The sequence below is a fragment of the Columba livia genome, chromosome Z (assembly GCF_036013475.1).
Source record: "Columba livia isolate bColLiv1 breed racing homer chromosome Z, bColLiv1.pat.W.v2, whole genome shotgun sequence".
NCBI classification, from domain to species: domain Eukaryota; kingdom Metazoa; phylum Chordata; class Aves; order Columbiformes; family Columbidae; genus Columba; species Columba livia.
In genome coordinates this window covers 28,981,462-29,006,975 of record NC_088642.1, presented here as the reverse complement: position 1 = coordinate 29,006,975, position 25,514 = coordinate 28,981,462, and the positions used below count along the sequence as shown (strand labels likewise).

Below are 25,514 nucleotides of genomic sequence, written 5' to 3'. Positions count from 1 at the left end.
AATTTATCTATGCTGTTCTTCGCAGCATGGGCTGAACATAGATGCAAATATAGATCTTTCTAGTGTGTCAGGGATTGGCTCAAGAAGTGTGGACATGAGTCCACAGAGCAACTGTACGAGCAGAGCCCATTTTAGTTGACATAAGTAGGCCTCAGTTAGCTTTTCTATTAGGCCGTGGGAAAGGGGGGAATGGAAAAGTACTGACTAAAGCAGGGTCAGGATATCCTTGAAGAGATAAGAGTCAGAAGAACGCGGGATGCGCATAGCTAGCTAAACCCAAGTAGGTGGAGTAAGTAAATGTAACCTTTTAGTGCTTAGCCTATTAGATAGAGACAAGTATGCATAATTATGGTATTTGGTATAAATACACGCTATCTCGGGCAATAAAGTTGAATCATGCTTTATCACTCACATTGAGTCGGCCTGCATGTTTTCCTCAGCCGCGTACTCGCACTAGTGTCATTCAATAGTGCAGATATGAGAACGTTCCCTTCGAAATAACTTGATTTTGAATGACAGTTTCCAGCTGTTATTAAAATTTAGCAGTTCTAGGAGCTTGTACTCTTACACAGCTGTAAGCCAGATGTGGAAAGGATGCTTTGATAGGTCCCAGACAGGAGTTTACTATGGAGCAAACGGAAATTGAACAAGCTGGGTGATAAAATGGACTTTCGGAGTCTTCTTAAAAAAATCTTCAGTACTCAGGAAACTTAGTGAAATCTTATCACTTTGTTCGCTTGTTATATTCTTGTCTGTCTTTGCCTGTTTGCTTTTTCCTTTTAGCCAGCGTGCATGTTAATACAGGAAGAATGAGAAAAAAGCAAGAGGAGCCAAAAGTCATAATACATAATACACATTGATATTACAAATTAATTGACATAACAGTGTCTTGTGGAATAACTTTTTTGACTGGAATATTGCTATAAAAATAGGGACAGAGAAGAAGGAAGACCAATGTTGCTCTGTAAAGCAAAGATGTGTATGCTTGGTCTGATATTCAGAATGCAGATGGAGAGGGATCTGATGAAATTCCATAGATAATATTTAAAGGAGGAAAAAACCAAAGGCACTGTTGTGTTGATGCCCAGCATGCTAGCAAACTTAGAAGGACAGGTAGACAGTGTTTTCTGCGAGCAACTATGGACTGAATCAAAGCATTGCATACTGCAATAGGAAGGGAGTTCCCAGAAATCTTTCAGGAAGGAATATAAGAAAATATTAGCAATCTATCAGATTCCTGATAAGTTCTTGGTGCATATAGCTTAAATACAGCTCTGATGGATACTGTCTAAGCAGTGGGATTTTCCTGAGAATGTGAAAATGGATGGCAACTTCTGGAAACCAATGAAAAGAAGGGGAAGTTGGAGAACAAAAAAAACCCAAATTAATGAACTTCAAGAAGCCAGACTCCAGACTTCAGTGCAGTGAGCAAGTTGGTAGATTAAATTTCTTGAAAGGCAAGTTTAGGAAAAACTAGCTATAGCAGTTCAACAAACATGGGAATAGCAGCAAAGACACCTAGAGTAGGTTTAGTGAATGGCAACATGAAAATAAATTAAGCTTTATCTGCTGTCCCCAAAATGTCAAACATCACATAGGAATGTTGCAGTGTGACCTGATGTTGCACTTGAGAAGAAGGCAGAGCACTAGGTAGGGATGGACACATGGTATTTACATTTGGGAAAAACTATCCTCTGCATTAAACGTGCTTGACAATGTTGAAGACACTTTACTGTGAGTTTTCTATGTAATTTGGTTGCCTCTGTAGCAAGATATACATATTCATATACTTTAAATTTAAAGGTCAGAAATATTTATAATGTTTGAAGGAATGCTTTTCTTGGATTAAAGTATGCATGTGTAATTTAAAATCTGTCTGTAAATTACAGCAGTTACAGAATGTTTCCCTTCCATTGTAATTTATCCTTGTATACGTTTGAGGGGTTTATTTATTTATTTATTTATTTATTTATTTATTTATTTATTTATTTTACGTATTAGGATTGAATTAAAGTTTACTACTTAAGCCATTTCTTTAACTGATGGGGACTTGGGAAGAAAGCAGACCAAAAAACCCCAAACTTCTAATTTTATTGTAAGCTGTCAAGACACTATTAGTTTTCTGGTTTCCAATAATATCTGCCCATAATATAACACATACCTTGTTTCTAATGTCTGTTTGGAGCATGGGTATGTATGTTTTGAGGAGAAGGAAAGAAAGAAACATAGAAAAACCTTCTCCTAGCCAATTTGTAAGGGTTCATATTTAACATTTCTTATACTCCAGAAGTGCTGTTTTGGTAATTTCTATTCCTTTTGCCTTTGATTCATGAACATAGTGACTTTATGACGTAGGAAGAAGTAGACATATTATGAATATTTTTGTCTGGACTGTTAAAGTGAATATGCCACATAAACTGTGTGTTTTGTGACAGAAGTAGTATACTGAAAGGATTTCAAGCAATCATTGGTTTCCAGGCTTATCAATCTAATGATACATAATTATCCATTCAGAAGTTCTGATCAATGCAGATTCTCTTATTCAGTTGGGAAAGGATTTTCTTCTGGATTATATGGTATCAGATGCTTTCTCATCTTCATGTGTTTTGCTTGAGCTGTGAGTTAAATCCCTTTTGGGTATAAGTATTGCTGGTTTTTATGGCCGCTTTTTCAGTGCTTCATGAAGTCACAGTCACACAAATTATCTTAGTCACATTCTAATTAAATAGCCTGAGATCTGTGTTTGCATTTCAGAATTCTGTCTCCCACTCATCATAAATATAGCAAAATGTGTGTATTTTTCCATAGGCAAATGTGTGTGTGTATATCTATATATGAAAACATGTAAAAATATGACATGCCTCACAACTGTTTCTAGACTGAGTTCTCAAAAAACTAAAGTAGTAGGATTCAAAAATAGATTTTCTTTTTTTTTTTTTTTTTAATTGTTGTTAAAACTGTGGATTCTACTGGTTAACTTGGCAGTCCAATTTTTTTTTTTAGAAAACAACCAACCAATCAACCCAAAACAATCAAACAACAACAACAACAAAACCAAAACCAAACTGTAGATCCTGGTTACGTTGCCTGGGCTGACAATTTATTGCTAGGTAGCGGAAAAAATAAGGAAACAGAATGTTTCTGTAAGACCATGATGTTTTATTGCCTGAAATAAAGACTGTTCAGAAAGCAGAATTTTTAGTGCACTATTTGTATAATGATTACTGTAACAGTGGGTTGTAACACAGTCTTTGAGACAGAGCTTGATGTTTAAGGAGAAATCTAAAGAAAGAGAAGCAAATCTTACTAATGCTAATTGCAGAAGAACCGAAACCTAAGATTATTCTTTGAATATAAAAGAGCAATCTAGAAATTGATACGAAAACCTAGACTTACGGATTTAAGGTTCAGTTTTGTAATTGTACCAGGATGATTTCATCCAGTGCTGAGCAACAGACATCTAATGAATAATGTTAAAAATGTGCAATTAAGCTTATTTGCTTTCTAAATATCTGATTATTGGCACTGTATGTGCTTAGTTTAGTGCCTGATGTAGACTTGTTGTCATGATTTCCTATTATTGCTTTATCCAGCCAGCAAATGATGCAGTTTTGGAAACTTCACCCACAGATACTCTTTCATTTCTTATGTACAGTTCCTGTGGTATTTCAGATTCATCATAATACTAAAGAACATACTAAGATAAACTCATGCTATTTCTATCATCTGGAAAAAATGCACACTTCTGAAGTGTCAAGGACACACTGAATGAGGAGTTCTTTGTTTACCAGCCACACAGTGCAGCAGGTTTATACTGGCTGGTAAGGCCCTGGCTCAGTGGGCCAGGCCAGGCAGTCAGCGTGTGATAATCCCAGTTATTGCTGTAGCCACAGCTCAAATGGGAACATAATCAGAAAACTAACAGAAATATCAGCACCATCACATATATATATTTATTAGTAATTTCACTAAGTTTGTTCTGCATTCTGTTATTTGCATTTATCCCATACTCCTTGCCTTGTTTCACTCTTCCTAACAGTTTTTTGAACTTTCCACAGAAACAATTTAGCTGTATCTTTACTGTCAAATCTGGGGAAGAAGTTTAAGCCAGCAATATGTAAATGCCAGGTCTTACTACTCTTGAAACAGGGTCTGTATATAAATGCTTAGGCATGAAATGTGGATCCTCAAATTTCTGTTCCCTGATGGTATCTGCGAAGGTATCTAAATTTCGTAAGTATCATTGTCTGTAAAACTGCTGCTGGTGTAGTGTACCATAAACACGCACCACTGAAGAGTTTGGCTAGAGTTTCTCATGGAGTGTTTCTCTGGTATTTTGTCTGTGGGGATTAAGCTAATAATCATTATATGATTTTGAGCTGGTGAACAAATTCTTGTGCAGTAAGCCGGTGTGGGTACACATGCTGAGTGTCACTTTCTTTCTAAAAATTACAATGCATATTCTTCCCTTGCAGAAGATTTAAGGGAATTTATTTTTCTCATTGAAAGTTCAACAGGATAAGGCTAAGTTACTTCAGACTTAGAATTTATCTAGAGTACATAATATCCTGTTATTTGGAACATTAGATTGACTAACTGCTATTCTTTGGTTGTTCCTTGATATTGTCACTGAGTCTGGTCTAATTCAAAACATAAGCAGAAAGCAATGGGGGACACTAAAGGCAGAACACGAATTTTCTTCTCCTTTATATACTTGAATATAGCAATTTGTGCAGCTCCAGAAGAGAAATCCCCCTCAGAATCCATAAAATGTATCACAACTTTACACAGAGTACTCCCTTGTGAACTGGAAGATGAGTATTCAAGGCCTTCTTCGAAAGGGGGCAGGGGAGTGAGGCTCAGACCAGAGCATCTCCCAGAGCTCTGAGAGCACTTAGACTTTCTAAATAATGGAGATAACTAGAAAAGACCACAGGCATTTCTGTTTGAGAGGAAGCATCACCCCCCGTGTTAATCCAAAGTTCAGGAAAGGTTTTTCTGGCTGGAAGATGCATTATCTTTCAAATTAACTGTAGTTTGACGTGGCTGCTTAGTGGCAGATCACATTTTTAATTTTCTTAACATGTACTGTATTGGAAGTCTGGGAATGTAACTTGCAGTTAAGAAGATTTTTTCAATGCTGAAATTAAGGACCTTGAAGTTGTCGTGCAAATTAACACAGCATGCCATTTTCTTGATGTTCCTTCCTTCTTCAATAACAAGTAGGCAAATTGCGGGCCTCTTTTTTTCTTTAATTTCTGTTATGGCTTTGACTTCTGATGCCTTATGTGATTATTTTGGTGTGCCTTATACATGGAATTGTCTTCATTTTCTTCCAAGAGTCAAAACTCCGAAAAAAGTAGCCAGGATTTTTAATTAAGAAACACGGCAAAATTTAGTCCTCTGTATGTTTCTCAAATGCTCCCCTTCTTGTGCCAGAAAAGAAGGAGAAAAATCCAATCAAATAAGAGGGGTTTCAGCCTTTCCTGGGACTGCAGTGATAAAGTTTTAGATGTCTGTGTGCAAAATCAAATGCTTGTCCTGGAGTGTGTCTTCAGCTAGGAGAAATCTTATTTACAGCACTGCAGATGTTAAAAGATATCACGAAGCCAGTGCTAACTGTGTCTGTGAAAGCTGCTGTCCAGCTGGGTATAAAAAGGTAGAAAAGTCCAAAATGTCAGACTTTTTTTTCTTTTCTTTTTTACTTCATCTGAATACTTCTAACCTAAATCCTTCTTTTGCTCTAGCAAATGGGTCACTTGCTTATTCAGAAAATTATATTTTAGATACACTGTGAAGATTCTTCTGTTTCTCTTTCAGATAGTATTACCTTTCCTTCCATAAGGAAGCTGTCTTCCACTGACAGACTCTAAACACAATAAAAAGTGAATTAAATTTGTTATATAATAAATATCTAGTATGTCTATTAAAACTGTTGCAGATGTATAAAATACTAAACAGCAGTTTAAACAAATTGATTTTTAGTTTCAATCTCCCTCAGTTAAATTCAGCTGAAGGAAGAAGGACGTAAACTTATATTTTTATACACCTCCTCAGTCTAATCTGTAGAGTAATAGACTTTCAAATTCAGGTTTGTGAAGCCTTAGGACAGCTCATTTTCAGTCACCTCGAGTCATTTTAGAGTACTGTGCTTCTCACTTCTGGTATAATTTAATTAAATAATGTAAGTCCACCAAAAGATAGCTGTGGATCTTATTTTGTGGAAGCCAAGACCCTTGTCACTAATATTTTTTATGTTTAGGGTACACAAAATAGGGTTTAGCAATTTGGTCTTGACCATCATTAGCATATGACAGGAATATAAACAAGGAGATTTCTCTGGAGCAAACATGTTCAAGAGTCCGCCTAGTGTACAAGGTCTCCTAACTATGCATTTTGCTATTAGACAAAATAATATTAAAATCATAGCCAATGAGGCTGTTCTCTCAATTTACACTTAGATTTGCCAGCTTTGATTTTACTCCATTGCTTCCACTGTACACTATGAAGTAGAAAATTATTGTACTTTAAGGTTTTATTTCTAGCTTTTTGCAAAAATCTGTTCCCAGCTCTCACCTGTATGAAGAATTCATACTCACAAACATCTGTCTTAAATGGTACAACTGTTAGCCTTGCATAGCAAGTTTCAAGGGTTTGTCAGTTGGATCACTCAGCTCTCTAAACAGTCATTTGCATGCAGCGTGTTATATGTTTTGACACAGAGCCAAATTCTTAGTTTGAGTGCCTTACTACCACTTCAGGCTGGACCTGTTCCTCTGGAAATGCCCTGAAATGAAAATAGCATAAATTTGCATGGCTTGGGGTGCATGGATTAATTTTTTATAAACTTGAACTATAAAAAATAGGAAATATATGCAGTAGCAAATGTGAACAGAAGGAGGGAAATTAGGTTGGGTTTTAGAAAAGCATAGAATGTGAAGAAATTATCATACTGTGAGGCACAGGTTAGCACTGCCTGTAAAATAAATAAAAACCAGCATACAGAAGGGGACACTGAATCACCCTGTGAAGTCATAATGTGAATGCATGGCATGGGAGGAAGATGGAAAGCAAACAATTACTGATGTCTTGTATCCATTAAAACATTTTTAGAGGGGATACCATGTGCTGAATGTTATTCGGAGAATAGGCTATTTTTAAATTAAGGTATCAAATATGAATTTTATGTGCTAGAACTGCATCAGTAAAATCTAACAGATGTAGTTACACTAGAAAGAAAAGAAAAGGCGGCTGTGTTATTCTGAAATGGTGTCATTGCTATCCTTTATTCAAATGAGTATATGATGAGATGGGGAAAGTGTGAACACTTCCAGAAAAAGATTTCAAAAGTTGTGTAAGTAATACTCCATCTCTACAGTAGTACTTTAACTGCATCCCATATTGCATGCAGAACTGCAGGAAGAAGCAAAAGGCCAAAGTTTCATCATATCCATGAGAAAATAGTACAAGAATGTGAGGGACTTATGCTTCTACAACAGAAGAATTCTTTTTAGAGGGACAGACCTTATTTGAACCTCAAAGGTAACAAAAAAAAGGTACCAAAAAAAAAAAAGAAAGGTACCAAAAAAAGAAGTTGTACATCTGAGATTTTGAGTTCAAGAGTGAGGGAAGGCAGATAGTTCTGAAAGAGCACCTTTCAAAACGTTTAATTCCTCCAGGTAATTTTTGTATCTCTGAAGAAAAGTAGAGTTACAATTTTTTGTCAAATAGGAAATTTGAAAGGACAGAACAAACAACGCCATTATTATTAGACACAGTGAAATAGAAAAGGGACATGCTTCTATAAAAAATAAACTATTTGGTTTTGTACAACTAGTAGAAACCCAAGAAAAACAATTGGGAGAACATGAACATATAGTTTGCAGGTTTTTAGAAAGTGGAAGAAAGCTGACATGGTGAAAACAGTAGCGTAAAGACAGTCCGTGAAAAAAAGAAACATCCTTCAAAAAGTTGACCAAATGAGGAAAATAGAAAACATAATATCTGAAGAAGCTACAAATAAAAATGCAAAGAGGAAGACCGAAAAAGGGTAATAGGAAGAAAGATATGAAGGTATAAAAATCTGCGAACAATCCTCTTTCAGATCACAAAGTTAGCTAAAGAGATTGGAGGGACATAACTAGGATTAAAGGAACATTTGGCAAACCCTTAGGACAGGAGATAGTTTGAAGCCTCTTATGACAGGTTTGTTTGTTTGTTTGTTTTTCTTGTAAGAGACATCAAATGATCTGTCCCAGATTTAGGTAATAATAGAAGAGCTTATTAAATAAACAGGTAAACTGGACACAGACAATTGACAGAACAGTTCTAAAGGAGCCCAGGATTTAAATAGATGAATTACTATAATAACTCTGAAATGTGAGCTTGCCAGGAAGCAGAGCTTTGTGCTGTTCTATATATCCCAAAAATGATTTGGAAAAAGAAGTTTGGTTATACTAAGCTATTCATGGCATTAAAGACAACTATGTAAAATTCCAAAACTGCAGAATGTGATAAAACGATGAAATCTAAAATGAAATGCAAAGTGATTAACATGGTGGGAAGGGGGCAAACTTAATTTTGCATGGTGTGCTCTGATTGAAAATTACTGTGTAGAAATGAGGTTTTGGGGCAAAAGTAAACAGTTTATGAATATGTTAGCTTGATGCTCAGAGATCAAGAAGGAAGCAGAAATGTTAGGAAGTATGTGGAAAACAGCAGAAAATAATGCAGAAACTGTTGATATGCTGATATGTACATGCCCAGACCACTTGTATGTTGAGCAGTGTGGGAAGTTCTGGTCTTAAAGTGTACCCTTTTATTAAAAATAAATACAGTATCCATTCATTGCTAGGTGGATATGAACATATTTGAGAACTTGCCATGTATTGCTACTATTTAAAGTCAGCTCCTCCATTAAAAATAAAGCATTCTCAAAACAGACAGAAGCCTGGGGCTAGTGGCACCTGACCTCAGTGGTATTCACTGTGTTGTGTGTGGGACCAAGATGCACACAGTTTTTTTCCACATGTAATATACAAAGAGTTTGTGAAAGAAGGAAGCTTCTCTAAGTACAGTGGGATGGAGCAGGTTCAGAAAAGTGACAGGAGTGATTCAGGAGTGAATCATTAGACCGACCAGGATAGTTTAGGCTATGAAAGAGACCTCTGAGGGAGAATGATAGCTGTCCCTCAGGGTTGTTCTCAGTTTGTCAATGAGTTTTTCATGTCAGCCTCCTCAGGAAGGTGTCCCTGCTCCAATGTAGGTTGCCTATGGGCCACAGCCTCCTCAGAGGGGCACTGTTTGTAGCAAAGTGCCTCCTTTCTCCAGCCACATCTCACACAGCACCTCCAGCCACCCTTGGAGTGACATCATGGCCTCCTCAGACTGGCTCAGCCCCAGGGCCTGCAGGGCTGCTGGTGGCATTATGGAACCAGCTGGCTGCAACTGGCTCAGGGAAAACCCGTCCACCTCCCATACAAGGCTCTCCTTTGGCTCTGGCTCCTTAAACCCTGCTGTTTACACCCAGTACCCTACAGAAAAAAAAAAGTAGGTGAGCAGTGATAGGGCAGGGGAGTGAATGCTGGAAGGGAACTAAAACAGGGTGCTTCCCAGCCTGGTTCGGCTCCAGTCCCCTGATTCTCCTTCAGGCAGCTGTTTGTGAGCCAGGGCAGGCAGGCAATTCTCCCCCTACCCATACATGGTACGTGTGCTGCCATACTGGTTTTGAGGCTGAATTTAATGTTTTGGATGCAAGCTGGCAGGCCTTGATGCCAAGACAGTGTTCCCAGATATGTCTACTTTGTCAGGCCAGACATAGACTGATGCAACCCAGTATCAAACAGGTATTTCACTTCAGTGTGAAAAGGGCTTCCCCGGCAATGAAAGACGATGTTCATTGGTTAAAACTCTAAGTATTAATTAGCATTATTTTATCAAAAGCACTGCTATCCTACTCTTATTTCCTCTCTGACAGAAGAGACAGAGGACCAGAGAAAAAATACTTCATGATTTAGTCTCTCCAATATTTTCTTCCATCCTTTGGCCTGTTTTTAACATAAGAAAAAAAAAAATTGTTTTACTTTTTTTTTTTTTTTTTTAAAAAAAGGAAAGATGTTACCTGATTGTTGAGTAAGATGAGGTTTTTCTCAGTGCCTTAAAGGTGAACATTCGCTTCTTGTGGTTATGCTTGGTAGGTTAGACTCACATATGTAATAGGGATGCACATACTTTGAGGAAGATCTATCTTGTTTTGTTCAGTCTTGATACAATCCCTAGGACTATAAGTCTGAGCCCCTGGCTGTGAGTCCTCAGTGCTGACACATGAAAGTCATGAATAAACTACTAGCAACTGTTCTGTAAGTTTATAAATGCACTTCTCAAATATACAGTGATAAGGAAAATATACTCAGTGGAAATATTCTTACCCAAAATTACCTCTTTATGCACCCTTCTCAATGCCTGACGTAGCTCCCCAGCTTTCACGTTTCTGTCTTTCTGTTCTAAAGCATTTATCTGTGATTTATCTGCAATAAGCACTGGATAGATGGAAGTTACTAACAAAAAGAAAAAGAAGTCACTAAGTTGGCCTAAGTGTCCCCCTAAAGGTCATGCAGTATTCTGCTAAAATCACATTCCCTGTCTGCAGAAAACCAGACTTTAGAACTTTATTCAAAGAAAGAAACAGTTAATCTAGCAATAGGAATATATTTGCATTCCTCCTATGCTTCATAATCTGCTACAGTAATTTTTTTTTTTTAATTTTATTTTTTTTGGTGAAAAACCTAGCATCCTGCTGGGTAATCTTCATTATTCAATACATAGCTGTGATTAATGACATGTCTAGAAGCAAGTCCTAAGAATTTTCTGACATCAATACTTGTGTGGTATCAATACAGTCATATGCCTTCTCAAAGAACTTCTGAAAATAGAAGGCTTCTCCTTGTATAAATTTCCTGAACAGTTGTTCTTACAACCTCCATTTCAGTTATTGGATAAAAAATATAGGAAAGTGATTTTCCAGTATTGCTTTTGTTCAATACCATCTTGGGAATTTGTATCTCAAAAAAAAAAGGGTACAATACTTAACAATCAAGAGCTGACACTAAAAATGTTCATGTTAGCTGATGGCTGGATTTGTGATTAATACTTGCAGAGGCATTATTGTCAAAGAGATTAATGGTAAATACTGTTTCCCCTTGAAAAATTAAAGAAAATTGCTGAAAATACTTTCCTGCAAATGCAACAAGAGTTTTTGTCTGTTCTAATGAAATTTAATTTTGACATTGCCTGGATCAACATAAAAATTCCCATTTTCTCCACTGGAGAGATTGTTTACATATTATTCATGCTAACAGAAGAGGTTATTGTAGGAAGAGGAAATTCCAAAAAAACACTAAACCACAAAACACTTACAAATCAATTAAGTCTATTTGCCATGTCTAAATGTTATTTTTGTGCACTCGTCAGAGATGTTAATGTTGTATACAATCCATTTCTCCATGGAAGAATTCCATTGTAGTTCTGAAATACTGTCTTTTTAGTAGTGTTTTTAGACTTTGGAGAATACAATGAAATGAGAAATTATTACCTTTTGAGTTTAATAATGAAAGTAAGTTTTTTCTCTGACTTTTTTTGGAGCACTGATTTTTTTTTTTTTTTTTTTTTTTTTTTTTATGAATGAATGAAAGGAGGTAAAAGCTAGGCAAGTTTGACTGTCTTCTTGGTTATGCTTTACCAGATAGTTAAGGAAATAAATGGCAAGTAGCATGATAATAGAAATATATTTGGCCTTGAATATTCAAGTATTTATTCTCACAGGTCCCTCTTAGTTATAGATTTCTCATATCTCAGTAACAGTCTATCAGTAAACCCTGTTTTTTCCTACTCAGTTGTAAGAACTAGAGAAGTAGAATGTCTTGCTTAGCATTGGAATGATGAACAAAAATTGAACAGGAACTCTGGAAGAAGATGGATCTAAATGAATTCTTATTTTGGGACCTCTTTCCTCCTCATGGTCTTGCTTTTCTTTTATTTCTGCTCCAGTTGTCTAAGTGTTTCACAGCCTGTTGTTTTTGAAAGTTTCATCAGTGTGGCATAGCAGATTAATTGGAATGTCTTTGCTCTTTTATTTCAGCTTTTTCTTTTGTATGCTCTTGTGCTGGGGAAGAACAATGTCCCTAAACAGCAACTCCAACTGAAATTAAACAAGCCAACATTAAAGTGTTCCAGAATTGGTCCTAGCCACTAAATGAGTCATACACTGCAGAGAGAAGCTCAGGCCTTTTGGATTTTTATCCTCATTTGTTGTAAAGGGACCATACTTTGCTTATCTTTGAGATTAAAACCTGTAAACAACATACTTTTTCAGAGCAATATCATGTCTCTTACAGCAGGTCAGAGAGACGGCTCTAGTCCTGTTTGATGATACACTTTTATTCCTGTCTTTTTAATTGAAAGCTTTTTGGCTACCTTATCAGCCCAGAACTGCTATGAAATAGAGACATGTCAAACAGTATGAGTTCTTCATCTCACTCATGCATATGAATGTTGAGTAGCAACAGGGAGTAAGCCATATCTTAAATCCTTGTTACACATTTTATACAAAAATTTTAAGCAGTGATTGGCAACCTGAATCACTTCATAAAATCTTTCTAGATCATAAATGTTCCCAAATGATAAAATGTAACATTTGTGTTGTTGGCAATAAGAAAGGAGAAAAAACTTAAGCCTAGAGCTATATTTTATTAAATACAGCTCTCATGCAGACACAAGTGCCTTTTGAGTCAGACTTAGTAAAATAAGTAGTACCATGATGTTGATAGCTGACAGCAGTCTGCTCCCCAAAATCACTTCATTTTGCATTTGTATATTAAAATCCCTTTGCTTGGGTTTCAGATAAGTATGTAAGGTAAACAATTTAAACTATGAATGTAAGAGTGAGCAAGCACAATATATAGGCATGCAGAGTGTCAACTCTTCGTTGAAGACAATGTCTTCACCTTAGTTTCTGTTTGTAAAATGTCTGGTAGAAGATGGGCAGCTTTTGTACACAAGCATTAAATGCTCCATGTTATTTGTGGTCAAGGCATCAACATTAAAATAACATAAAAGCTTCCTGACTAGTTCAGTGTATGCCCGTGCAAATTTTGGTGAATGGTTTTGGAAAAAAAAAAAAAAAAAAAGGAATTTAAAGCTATCTGGCAAGCAGAAAGAGTGAAAGTCTATCATATTGTGTAGCAAGCAGTATTTTGCAGTGTTCTATAACTCTTTTAAAGAAAATAAAGAAAATACGTTTCTTCTGTGAGGAGAGGGACAAGCATACATACAAAGAAACAACAATATTTCATGAACTTCTCTTATTTACTTTTAAAATCCTCTGATTCACTGTAGAATCTGTTTAAGCAGTCTGGCCAATATTTTTTTTCTTGTTTTTTGTTACTTCTCTTTGAATAGTTCTTTTTTTTTTTTTTTTTTTTTAGATTTTGCAATTGAGCTAGCAACTCAGTAGAAGCATTTGCATTTTACTTGTTCACTATTTTTTAAAAGCTAAACAATTTCAGAAAAATCTTCAACTTGAAGTCACTAAGCTTTTTGTCCATCTTTGTTGTGTTGAACAGTTTCTACATAAATATTAATTATTAAGGCTTAATGACTAAGGTGATGGAAAAAACCTGTATGTATATGGTTCTGCTTGAAGTCCAGCATGAATACCTTTGTTTTGCAGCATTTCTTTGGCTGATATTTTGGTCACATCTATCGTGTTCAACAGGAATGAGATTCATAGTACTTTGAATTAAAACTTGGAAAGCTTTGAAGGTCTGAATATAGGGCATCTGCCTATATGACTCATGTCCCTGATATAGTAAACTACACCGGCCTGGATGCTGGAAGCACCTCTGGGCTAGCACAATGAAGTCTTTTCTTCTGATGTCATATGATGATTCTAGGTATTACACCCTCAGAAAAATAGAGATCAGGGAATGTTTTTCAGTCTCTTTGATCAAATATACATTGGACAGGAAGTAATCTCTTCAAACTTCCTCCTAAAAATGAATAGCCTGTTTTTTCTCTTGTATTTTATTCTACTTTTAAATGTTCTACCTGCTGCTTTCCTGAGCAGCATAAAATTCTACCTTGGTTTCATACATAATTGCAGATATGTCATGTGACTTCTGTGAATTTTGTCTAAATGCATTAACTGGTTTAATTAGCTAAATATATTTTTCTCTTGTGTATTTTTCAGAATTGCTGGAATGGATTAAGCAATGATTTATTTACTTTTGTGCCCATTTAATCCTGTAGCTATTTAAAACAGAAAAAGTAATGTGAAGATACTCTTCTGTGGATGCTGATTTCTTTATAGAGAAAATTCATTTTTCTTTCCCCAAAACTTAGATATGTTGCAAGAGTAGTATATGAATAATTTGTAATCAGATAATTTTCTAAGAAGGCAAATTCTGTGAAGAAAACCCTATAACTATATCCCACATGTTGATTAAAATCTGGTGGGCTTTTTCAATACAATCTCCACTATTCACTTTCTATGTGCTCCCAAATCTACCGATGTGATTCTTAGGTTTCTCACATAAAGACTCTATCACCTGTGTGCAGAAGCAATACACATATTGCTTTTGCTTCTTTCAGTGGATTCCAGAGATTGCTGGAATAAGATCTTTCTCCTCCTATGCATTCTCTTTAGACATCAAATCAGTCCCGACATTTGTCCTATCTGGATTCCACAGCATGGACATGATGGGTTCTCTCCAGGACCTTCATATCCTCTGTACTCTCAGTTGGTAAATATCCACTGGTAGCCAGGATAAGTGTTGATGGTAGTGTAGAAAATTGAGCCATGCATGGCTACTGGGGGCAGTGATTCTTCCCTCTCCTTACTCTCTGCCTCTGCTGAACATGGGCTGATGGTAACGCCTCTGAGACTTGGAGAGGTAGGCACCTCATACACATCTGGCAGCCTGGCCATACTGTCATTGTGGATGAAAGGATGACACCATCCCAAGCCACCATAATCTAAGTTAATAAACTCCAGTCTACTAAAATAAATTTCCTCTTTCATCAGTCTCTTGTACTCTCCCATGTTTCTGACGACCCCTTCATCTCACAAGTCCAATGGGCTTGTTTGTGTTGCCACCAATATGAATGTAATCCACAATGGCTGACCTATATTGTCAATTACAATGTGAGGGTATATATAAGCCAAGCAACATTATCCTCAAGAACAGCCAGACTGTGCCCAACTATACAACTGTGGGCATTGGCTCTGGGCAGTGATATAAAAAGAATGCCAGAATTTGTTTCACATTTATGAATAAGTACCAAGAGGCTGGTGAAATCAATTGGTAGGGAGAAAGCAACTATAATTCCATCATAGTGTGGCAGAGGCTAACTTGGTTACCATGAAGGACATCCAGCAGAACCTCGAGGAGATGTAGCCTCTGCGGCTTTGATTGCAAATTAGATTTCATTGTTGTAAAACTGCCAACAACAATATTTGGACATATTATATCTAAATATTAAAAAAATGAGTTGTTTCCTCAACACATGGCTTTGCTTCTCTGTTACTGGATGCTGCCTATAAATAATTAAATACATGAATAATCAACACATATTTATTATTTATCTGAAGGAAGTGGCAGAGTTTTAGAAAACAAATCAAAAGATCAAGTACTGTGCTGGAGACTTGCTCATACATTGAGATGAGTGGGTTTCTTAGGAAGGAAAACTAGACTTTTAAATCTGGCACAGGTCATGATGTTCTCCTGTGGGGGCAGGAAACTACACCTGTATGTATGTATATCTGTGTGAATATATTTGCTCTTAGTATCATACTGATATTTAAGAGTTCATTTTATGTTTTGGCAGAGAGATTCTCAAAAACTTAGTCATTTTAAAACAGTATGTTATGCTAGCAAAACTATGCTAGCTTAACCTTAACTATGATGCTTAAACCTAGGAAAATGTTTCTTGTGCCCATATGAGTTGCAACAGTGATGCTCCTGCCCATGGGGGAAATAAGCCATCCCTGTAATTTTACTGGCATGATTGATTCTCCATTAGGAGATTTTACTAGAACTGCTCTGTTGGTCAGATATTGCACTTTACCTCATCTTTGCCTGACAGAGCTAAGGAAAAAAAAGAAAAAAAATGTGCAGATATGTACCTGGCCCAAATGAGAATATAAATCTTTCAACTGCCTGATCCTGGAGCATATGAATTTCCTTTTAACTCTCCTCTTCCAGGATTACTGCTGTGCACTTACCCAGAGGCTGATATATGTTGCTTTTCAAAGCTGCCATGCCATACCATCATGTGTTGCTATGGCTTTTGCTCAGTTATTATTATAATACAAAGACCAATTTGTCTAACTGACAACTATATGAAAGTACTCCAAGTTCTAGTTTAAGCATCCTTATGTACCTAGGTTTGAAAACTACTCTAGCTGACCTTTTTCCCCTAAATTTAACAGATATTTCCAGGTCTGAGTAGTATACTAGTCAATAGTTTCCCCCACATTGAGAAAACTACTGAAAATACCAATAAGTCTCATTTCAATATTAGAGACACTACTGCCAATACTTAAATAACTGTGCCAAAAAGCCCTGCCTCAGAAGTGTATAACCTTTTGTAACTGTTTGGGTTGGCATGCACTTGTTATTGACTGGAAGCATGCACTGTTCGTGGATATGCTTGTTGTATGGCTCAGGGTAACTGTATGTTTTGTATGATTTAGTGATATGTGAAACATCTGCTCTACTGGATGTTAGGCTGTTTGCAGCTGTCATACATGGAAGCAATATCTTATGCCTGGATGTTGTACAGCTTGTGAAGACCCTGATTCTAACAGGATAAATTGATTTATTTTCAGTATAACAGCGGGTATTTGGATGGTCAAGGCATAAAACCTCTCCTGTGAAACCTGCAGAACACTTCTGATTAAGTTAGAGTCACCATGAACAAGAATACCTGTACTCTACATGGGAGGAGCAAAAGCGTGAGTAGAAGGTTTTCTTTTCCCTGCTACTGTTTTTATCATCAATATTTTTTCATGCTGCTTCTGTTCTGTATTAGTCTATCAATACCACTTTCTGACTAGGACACCAATTGTGATAAATTCTTGGTTAGTTGTAGCCTATTCTTGTATCTGCAGCCTAAATAAATATGTGTGACTTGCACAGATACAAGATTTTGAACAGAGGTATGTTTTTGAGTGAGTTTTTTTTCATTGAGACATTCATGTCTCAGAATGTATTTTACACAGAGCTATTAAAAATTATTTTTTTCTGGAGTATTCATTGAAAAGTAAGCTTACATATTATCTATAATGTACTTCGTCATAAATGTATTCCCCTGCACTGATGTTAGTATCAGGGAACACACTCGATTTAATAATGCATTGTTGAAATGTTGACTGTGTAGTGTTCCAGGAGACCAATGAGACAATGTGGTAGTAATATATACACAGATTTGGATGAGGCTTAATTTTGTTTATTTTGTGGTCTTTGTGATGGTTTTTCATCCTGTGTATCTAAGAGTACTACTGAAACAGAGAGGTTTGGATGCTGCTGTAGCCTTTTCTGTCTTCCAGATGCTCATGGAAAAACATTAATATACAGTATTATATAATCAATGACTCTACCTTACAGGCACAGACAAGAAATGAATGGTCCTTTCTCGTATATTACTGTTATATTTAAGCTGTTGAATATGTCCATTCTCCTAGTAGACAGGACATTTTAGTTAAGTGCTTTGATGAGTAGTAACAGGAAAAAAAAGTTCTTGCTTCTACAAGGACACTGTATCTACAAAGAGAGAAGGTACAGTTGTATTTCCCTGTTTTTTGAGGGACTCCTAGATTGTATGTAAACCACATGAGAAGAATTCTGAACCACTCCCCATCCTGATGCTTTGTTTTCCCATTATTATCTTTCCCCATGGTCTGTAATGATGTTGAGACTGCTGTCTCCGCTTTGTTGCTACTAATGCCTTGGTGTACCTGCTTCCTTCTCCCCTTTACTGCCTCAGTTTCCCGATACAGTGGGATTAGTTGTTGGACCAAGAGCATGAGCCTGGTTGAGTTTATCCAGAATTGCTCAAGTTCCTCCCTGTTCTCTTAGATGTGGGAAGACAGTGCAGACATCTATGATCAGGCTTGCTGTGGAGCTTTCTGAATCTGCCAGGCTGTATTGGTTTGAGCTCCTGGCTATTGGGAGCAGTTGCTCTTTTTGGCTTTTTCTTAAGAATTTATTAAAAAGAAAATACTTTTTATTTGTTGTTGTTATTTTTTGTTTTGTTTATTTGGTTTTGTTTTGTTTTATTTTATTTATTTATTTCATGTAATGTACATATTATAATTACATATTATTAATGTACTGTACATATTATCAGCTTATGTATAGCCATGGGGGGAAAGTGACAGAAGTATTGCTGAATTCATTATGGTGCCACAGTTTCATACATGGATCAAATAAACAGCCTGGTATGTCTCAATTGAAGATAGGTATTCAGAGTGCCTAATAAAGCTATTCTGTTGCTGTTGTCTGACCTGCTGAGGAATTACATTAAGCATAAGGCTGTCTATAAAATTTTTAAGAGATGGCAAAGCATAAAATTTTAATGTTAGCTGATCTAGTGTGAGCTGGTCACATTTGGGGAAGACCAGCATTGTTTCAGTTTAAATCAACAGAATGAGTTTCTATCAAATATATTCATCTTTATTGATTCACAGGATCTTCATATTTTACTACAAACATCCTAGTGTATATTTTGTGAAATTAAGTTCTAAAAGCTCAATAAACATATTGAATGTTTCAGGACCTGACAGAGAATCTTTTAAACTACAAAGCAGACTTCATTATTTTTAGTGTTAAATCCTAGCACATCTTGCTGTATGAACTTAATCATAACCACCTCTGGCAATTTTTCTTTAAATGGGGTGTATAAACTGTTTCATACTGTTTGTTTGTTGTTTCTAAATTGCAAAATATGTAATCACTAAGGAACTTTAAGATATTTGGTAGCATGCTGTTCAAATGAATCCTTGACTACTGCTCGTAGAACCACAGAATAATTTGAGCTGGAAGGGACCTTCAAAGCTCACCTAGTCCAATCTTCCTGCAATGAATGGGGACATTTTCAACTAGATCAGGTTGCTCATAGCCCGGTCCAGCCTGGCCTTGAATGTCTCCAGGTGGTGGGACATCTATGACCTCTTTGGGCAACCTGTGTCAGTGTTCTACCACCCTCATTGTAAAAATGTTCTTCCTCATGTCTAGCCTGAGTCTCCCTTCTTCTAGTTTAAAACCATTACCCCTTGTCCTCTCATAACATATCCTTCTAAAAAGTCAGTCTCCATCTTTCCTATAGGCTTCTTTAAAGTTCTGAAAGGCCTCGATGTCTCCCCAGAGCCTTCTCCAGGCTGAAAAACCCTAACTGTTTCAGCCTGTCCTCACAGCAGAGGTGTTCCATCCTGCTGATAATTTTTGTGGTCTCCTCTGGCCCCCCTCCAACAGGTCCATGTCTTTCCTGTACTGAGGGCTCCAGAGCTGGATGCAGGGCTCCAGGTGGAGTCTCATCAGAATAGAGAAGAGATGTAGAATCACCTCCCTTGACCTGCTGGCCATGCTCCTTTTGATGCAGCCCAAGATACAATTGGCCTTCTGGGTTGCAAGTGTACATTGCCAGCTCATGTCCAATCTTTCACCCACCAGTACCCCCAAGTCCTTCTTTGCGGGCCTGCTCTCAGTCCTTTCATCTCCCAGCCTGTACTGATACTGGGGTGTCACCACCACCCCACCCAGGTGCAGGACGTTGCACTTGGCCTTGTTGAATCTTGTGATGTTCACATGCGTCCATTCCTTGAGCTTCTCCAGGTCCCTCTGAATGGCATCCTGTCCCTCAGGCATGTCACCTGTACCACACAGCTTGGTGTCATCAGACAACTTGCTGAGGATGCACAGGGGAATATAGTGACACTTCTTGAACAAAAGTGACTTTGGAAAAGTGCCTCACCATACTTGTTGAGTAGAGCCAGAGATTCCATATCACATGATGGTGACATCAAGTCTTCCATCTTCCTACATGTCTGTCAATTTGAATTTGCATTGTCCAGTTCTCCATGACCTGCCAGACCAGTCACTCTGCTAAAAGACCATCTAATGAATAAGTAAAAATGTAATAAATTAACCGAATAATCTTAAAAATATTCCATTGCTTTGTACTTCATGTTCTCAGCACAGTACAATCCTGCCAGTGCTCTGCCCTCTTCCTAGCTGTTGGTAACCCATGGAGTTACAATTAAGTCTGTTTTGTAATAAGGGTTTAAATGCTTGTCAGGTCTTTTGTGCTCGCTCACAGCATTCAGTGAGAATGTCTTCATTTATGTCCTTTCAATCTGAGCATACTACGTCTAGTCCCTCTCAGTTTCCTTAGGTAGCTTTTTGTTTCTTTAAATTATTTCCTTATAAATAAATTCCTCCTTTTCTGAAAAATCTATTCTTTCTGGAGTCCAAACTGCTTAGAATATTCTAGGTGTTTTATTGCTTTAACTTCCATGACTTACCATCTGGTACTTCTGAAATTACAGCTAAATGTTGTTCTTTCCCTCACTCCCTCTGTCTAATTTGGTTCTCTCTGCTCCCTCTCTCCACCTCTTGTAAAGTTAATTCTAGTATAGGATAGGGGTTTTAGTTAGTACTGATCAGCTATGGAAAGGAACTTTATTGAATAATTTCATAATAAAACACTGAAGTTCATTATTTGTGTTTCAGAAGGGTTTCATATTATTTTAATAACTGGGTGAACAAGCCAAGGTGTTTCTACCTACAGACAGCTTTAAAAAAATCCAACATAATTTGTTCTTTATCAAAAAGCATGATGAAACACTTTTTTTTTAATCAAACTTTCAGCTGTCTTGAATTAAATTAGCACAGCTTTCATGATGATTTTTGCACTCTCAATAGTAAATAACTTTTCAACAGAATACTATAAAAACTAGATTTCTGCGGGAGCATACTTGAGGCATTTTTGGTCAGCTAAAGTAAGCTTCTACTTTCAGGTGATGAGAGTGCTAGTGTATGTGGAAAAAAGAATAAAGTCTGAATGTTTCATTGTGTGGGTGTTCATCTTGGAACATTGTGTCAGAAGTGAGTCAACTCTTGTGAAATCAGAAAGTAACTATATTGCAAGAAAATGAACCAACCAAGAGGATATGTTTAGCAACTGGGCCTGTTTAAACTGTGCAATTTCAACAGCTTCAACAACAACAAGAGTGGCAGGCACAAAACAAAATTAGAGCACTTATGCTGTTGTAAAGAACAAAAGCTGCTGTATGCTTCAACAGTATTTGGTCAGCCCTTTAACTTAAAAATATCTGTAAAACCTAAAGTGTGAGACTGTTTTGAATTCATAAACGTATTACATATAAAAGGTGTATTTTCAACAGCTGTAACTTCTGGATAAACTAAGATCACTAGAAGGAGACAAAATGGCTGTCTTATTCTATGACAAAACATTAAAAGCACAGTTGTGACTACTGATGGGATCAAAAGGTGATGGACCTCAAAAGGGAATGCTCACACAGACTGCAGCAAAGCTTCCACGAGTTTAGCTGCACGCAGAAGATGGAGCACGGGGAGGTGGGTTGGAACTCATGTGAATGCAAAACAAACATGGAGCACCCGTAGAGATGAAGTGCAAAGGAAGGTGGAGAGCTATTTGCAAACAGCTGACTCACTGAGATGTTTTCAGCCAAAGTACTTAAGGCTAGATTGTCATAACCTTTGCTTATGATGTGGGGGAGTGAAGAGGAAGTTAAATACTTCCTTTATTCCTATGCTCATTTCTGTTTAAATTATGACTCAGAAAGATGACAAGAACCAGGGGCTCTTTATCCGCCATTCCTCCTGTAAGCAAATGGTCAGGAAGAGGAAATATAATCTTCTCTACCCCAACCAAATCCAGTATGCTCCTCTGCCCAGCAGCTAGAATAGCTATTCAGTGAGAGTAAGATACTCTACACCAACGAGTAGAGTGGTGTAGTTCTCTGCAGAGAGTGTGAAGGAATTGCAGATCAGTTCAATTCCAGGCCCTTTTCTCTTAGAGGGCAGTTTTGTCAGACAGCAATCCTTTGTTTATGTCAATAGTTCTAAGGAGGAAATTTGTCAACATAAATGGGAGAAGCTTGCAGTGTTCCAGAAGCATTTTTTGTAATGAATTTGCATTACTTCTGAATAAATTGATTTTTCTCTCATTGCCAATAATTAGGTCCATTTGTTAGCTGATAGAAGGATATTTAGAGGGAGACTGCCTGGACTAACCATTCTTTATTAATGGGAAGCAATTACATCGCATGTTCTTTGCATTCTTCCATCCCTCCATCTGTAATAGAACCTTTGCAAAGGAAAGGAGGGATAGGAAAAGCAAAGGCAGGACATTGTTAAAGGGCAATTTGAAGCTCGTTCAGTGGTCCTGCTTTTCCCTTAATGACATTCCTGTGGATGCCTGATAAGAATAGACATTCTAAGCAGCAAGTTCCCTTAAGCAAAGCAGCAGCTGATGCACAGGAAATGCCTGTAAACAGAGTATGTAATGCCTGGAGCAACTTTAACCCTTTCTGCATGTTTTCTAACACTCTTTCTACAGAAGTTAGAAACTTTTATGTCTGTGGTGAGAGTCCAGTGTGAGAAAGAATGGCTGGATGTGACCTCTAATAAATTTAATAGTCAATTTCTGCTGATTAAATTGTTTTGGATTAATTTGCTGTGTTTACATATGCACATTTGACAATTTCCTTCTAATTGTGGGATTATCTTTTGAAGAGAGAGAAAAGGTTTTATAGCATGAAGATACTGTTGTATTCCTGACAAAGAAATTGCAAATGTGTTTTTTTCCTCCCACTCATCCTGAATTTCTTCTTTTCTGTCTTCCACCCTCTCTAGTCTTTCATGGATGTTCCAACTAATGTTTCCAGCCATGCTATTCTGATCAGATCTCAGAATCTGTTCTCCATGCTTTTCTTCCTTCTGTCTCTGATATTTTTGACATTAATGCACACACTTTTGTCATCATTCTCTCTTTTTTTTTTTTTCATGACTCATCTTCTGGTTCATCTCCTGCCTACCTTCTTGACTAAGTTCCAGCCTTTTTGAAGCAAGCCTTATATCCTTGTCTCAGGCTTGGGAAGTACTTAGAAGTTTATGACTTACAACTGCACTCTTTTGGAACATGCAAATACTCCTACCTGTATGCTAAGGAACATAGCAAGCCTAACCTGCAACTCAAATGTCATCCATAATTATGCAGATTTAAAAAATAATCTGTGGGCCAATAACAATAATTTAGTTTAAATTACATCAACAGAAACATTCTCTTAATGGTATGAGTGGGTCCGACAGAGAATTTTACAGCTCTGGTACATTAGTAAACCCTTGAATTGTAGCTGAATCTTTACTTTTTGGAGTTGTTGCACATTTGTGTCACTGGCATCTGTGTCCCAGTTCTTCCTGTCTTCAGTGACAATTGTCTACATGTAAGGCTGTACCTTCCTAGCAATACAGATTACTTTTATACTTCTACCCAGTGCTGCAACTCAGGCTGTCTGTAAAAGGCACAGTGGATCAGTCAGGCCCTGTTCCATGGGAAGGGCTGGGAAATCTCAGCCATCTGTTTCAGATTTACATGTATTTCTGTGTTTCACTGCTTACTAACTGTGCAAAACCTGTTCTTGTTCACTGAAACCAGCTCCAGCCCTCTTGCTTTTGCTGTTTGAGGGAAACTGCTCTCACCTTTGTAATAATCTACTACAGCCATGAAAATAAAATTAAATGAACCTGAAGATCCCCTCTATGACTATAAGTGAATATACTTGCCTTAAAAAGTGCAGACTTAAATGAAATGCATTGGGAAGGGAAAGGAAAGGAAAGGAAAGGAAAGGAAAGGAAAGGAAAGGAAAGGAAAGGAAAGGAAAGGAAAGGAAAGGAAAGGAAAGGAAAGGAAAGGAAAGGAAAGGAAAGGAAAGGAAAGGAAAGGAAAGGAAAGGAAAGGAAAGGAAAGGAAAGGAAAGGAAAGGAAAGGAAAGGAAAGGAAGGAAAGGAAAGGAAAGGAAAGGAAAGGAAAGGAAAGGAAAGGAAAGGAAAGGAAAGGAAAGGAAAGGAAAGGAAAGGAAAGGAAAGGAAAGGAAAGGAAAGGGAGCTGAAATGACTGAGGACCTGGAACAGATGAATTAGGAAGAAAGACTGCTAAGAACAGGACTTCACACATTGCACTTCACACTAAAGAAGTCTGGTGGTCAGGGGAGGAGTAGAGGAAAAGCATGAAGATGGTGGATAATGTAATTGATAAATAGTCATGTTAGAGATTCAAACAACATGGTCTCCCCCTACTTTTCTTCCTCATTTATTACTGTATATTTCTAACCCACAACTGAGTTTCTTCACACTGTTCTTCCCTCAAATATGAAGGTGGTCTTTCACAATCTTCACTTTGTGATCACTGTATCTTCTTGTTCCCCTTTTCAGAACAAATTTTGGTGACTAGGAGAAGACTGGCTGATGCTACTAGAGGGAGTGGCACATTAGGGAAACTAGCATGTGACTGATGCACACTATATATGGAGGGAAATGCAATATTGTCTAATTCCTTTCCTGAAGTACATTCCTTCCCTACTTATCTTTCACTTACCCTTTTATATTGCAGGTTGTTACAGTCAATACCTCTGTATCTGTCAGAGTGCCTGCAATGACTGCTGATTCTCTGGCATGATGAGGTTCTTGGCATACTCGCAGTATAAATATTAAATAATTTTAATAGAAATATGTATGTCAAGCATTTGGAATTATGATAGATGTAAGTGTTAAGAGTATTAAAGAGTGGTAAGAAGCTGTCAAATGGAGGATTTTTGTAAAGGAACAGAAGTTGTAGTTAGTGGCAGAATAATTTGTTAGATTTTTTTTTTATGGAAAATGGAAATGGTTTCATCCAGGTTGCTATGGAAAAACACAAATGATTTCCTAGCAAGGCTTACTGCACTTTGGCCACTCACAGCAACAGGAGGCATGAAGAATTTGAAACAAAATTTGAGTAACAGTTGAGTATTATTAGAGCTTGAGTAGGCTGACAAAAGCAGTAAATTAAGAATTAAGACTTACCCTGAACTCTTAGACTGCTTCCTTGCTACTGGAGTTTTACAATTCATGTTGTGTTCCTTTAGCAGTGGTTTCAGAAACATTTGTGATTGTATGTACAAAATGAGCTATTTTTCTTATAACCTGTATGTGTTTTTTACTTGTGACACGTGCAATATATCTCATCTTGTACCTGTGTATACGTACATGTCTACACACATGAGTACACGGCCTAGAAATGAAGAAACCATAAGCTAAAACTGTACATCAGGAAGACTTACATGGAAAAAAATGGTGATCAGCTTTCCTTAAATGAGTATGTAGTTCAATTTAAAAAAATTTCAAATACATTCCTGAACGAAGCTAATAGCAAAC

The 25,514-nt window shown here is 37.1% G+C and overlaps 1 protein-coding gene across 1 annotated transcript in view; it reads left to right on the top strand.

The window, feature by feature from the left end:
• The window catches only part of PDE4D (phosphodiesterase 4D), a 600,515-nt gene that overhangs the window by 77,239 nt on the left and 497,762 nt on the right, over positions 1-25,514 (top strand). The window contains exon 2 of the mRNA XM_065045251.1: positions 16,886-17,011. Coding sequence (XP_064901323.1) covers positions 16,970-17,011 — 42 coding nt within the window. The 5' untranslated portion in view covers positions 16,886-16,969. The remainder of the gene's footprint in view (positions 1-16,885; positions 17,012-25,514) is intronic.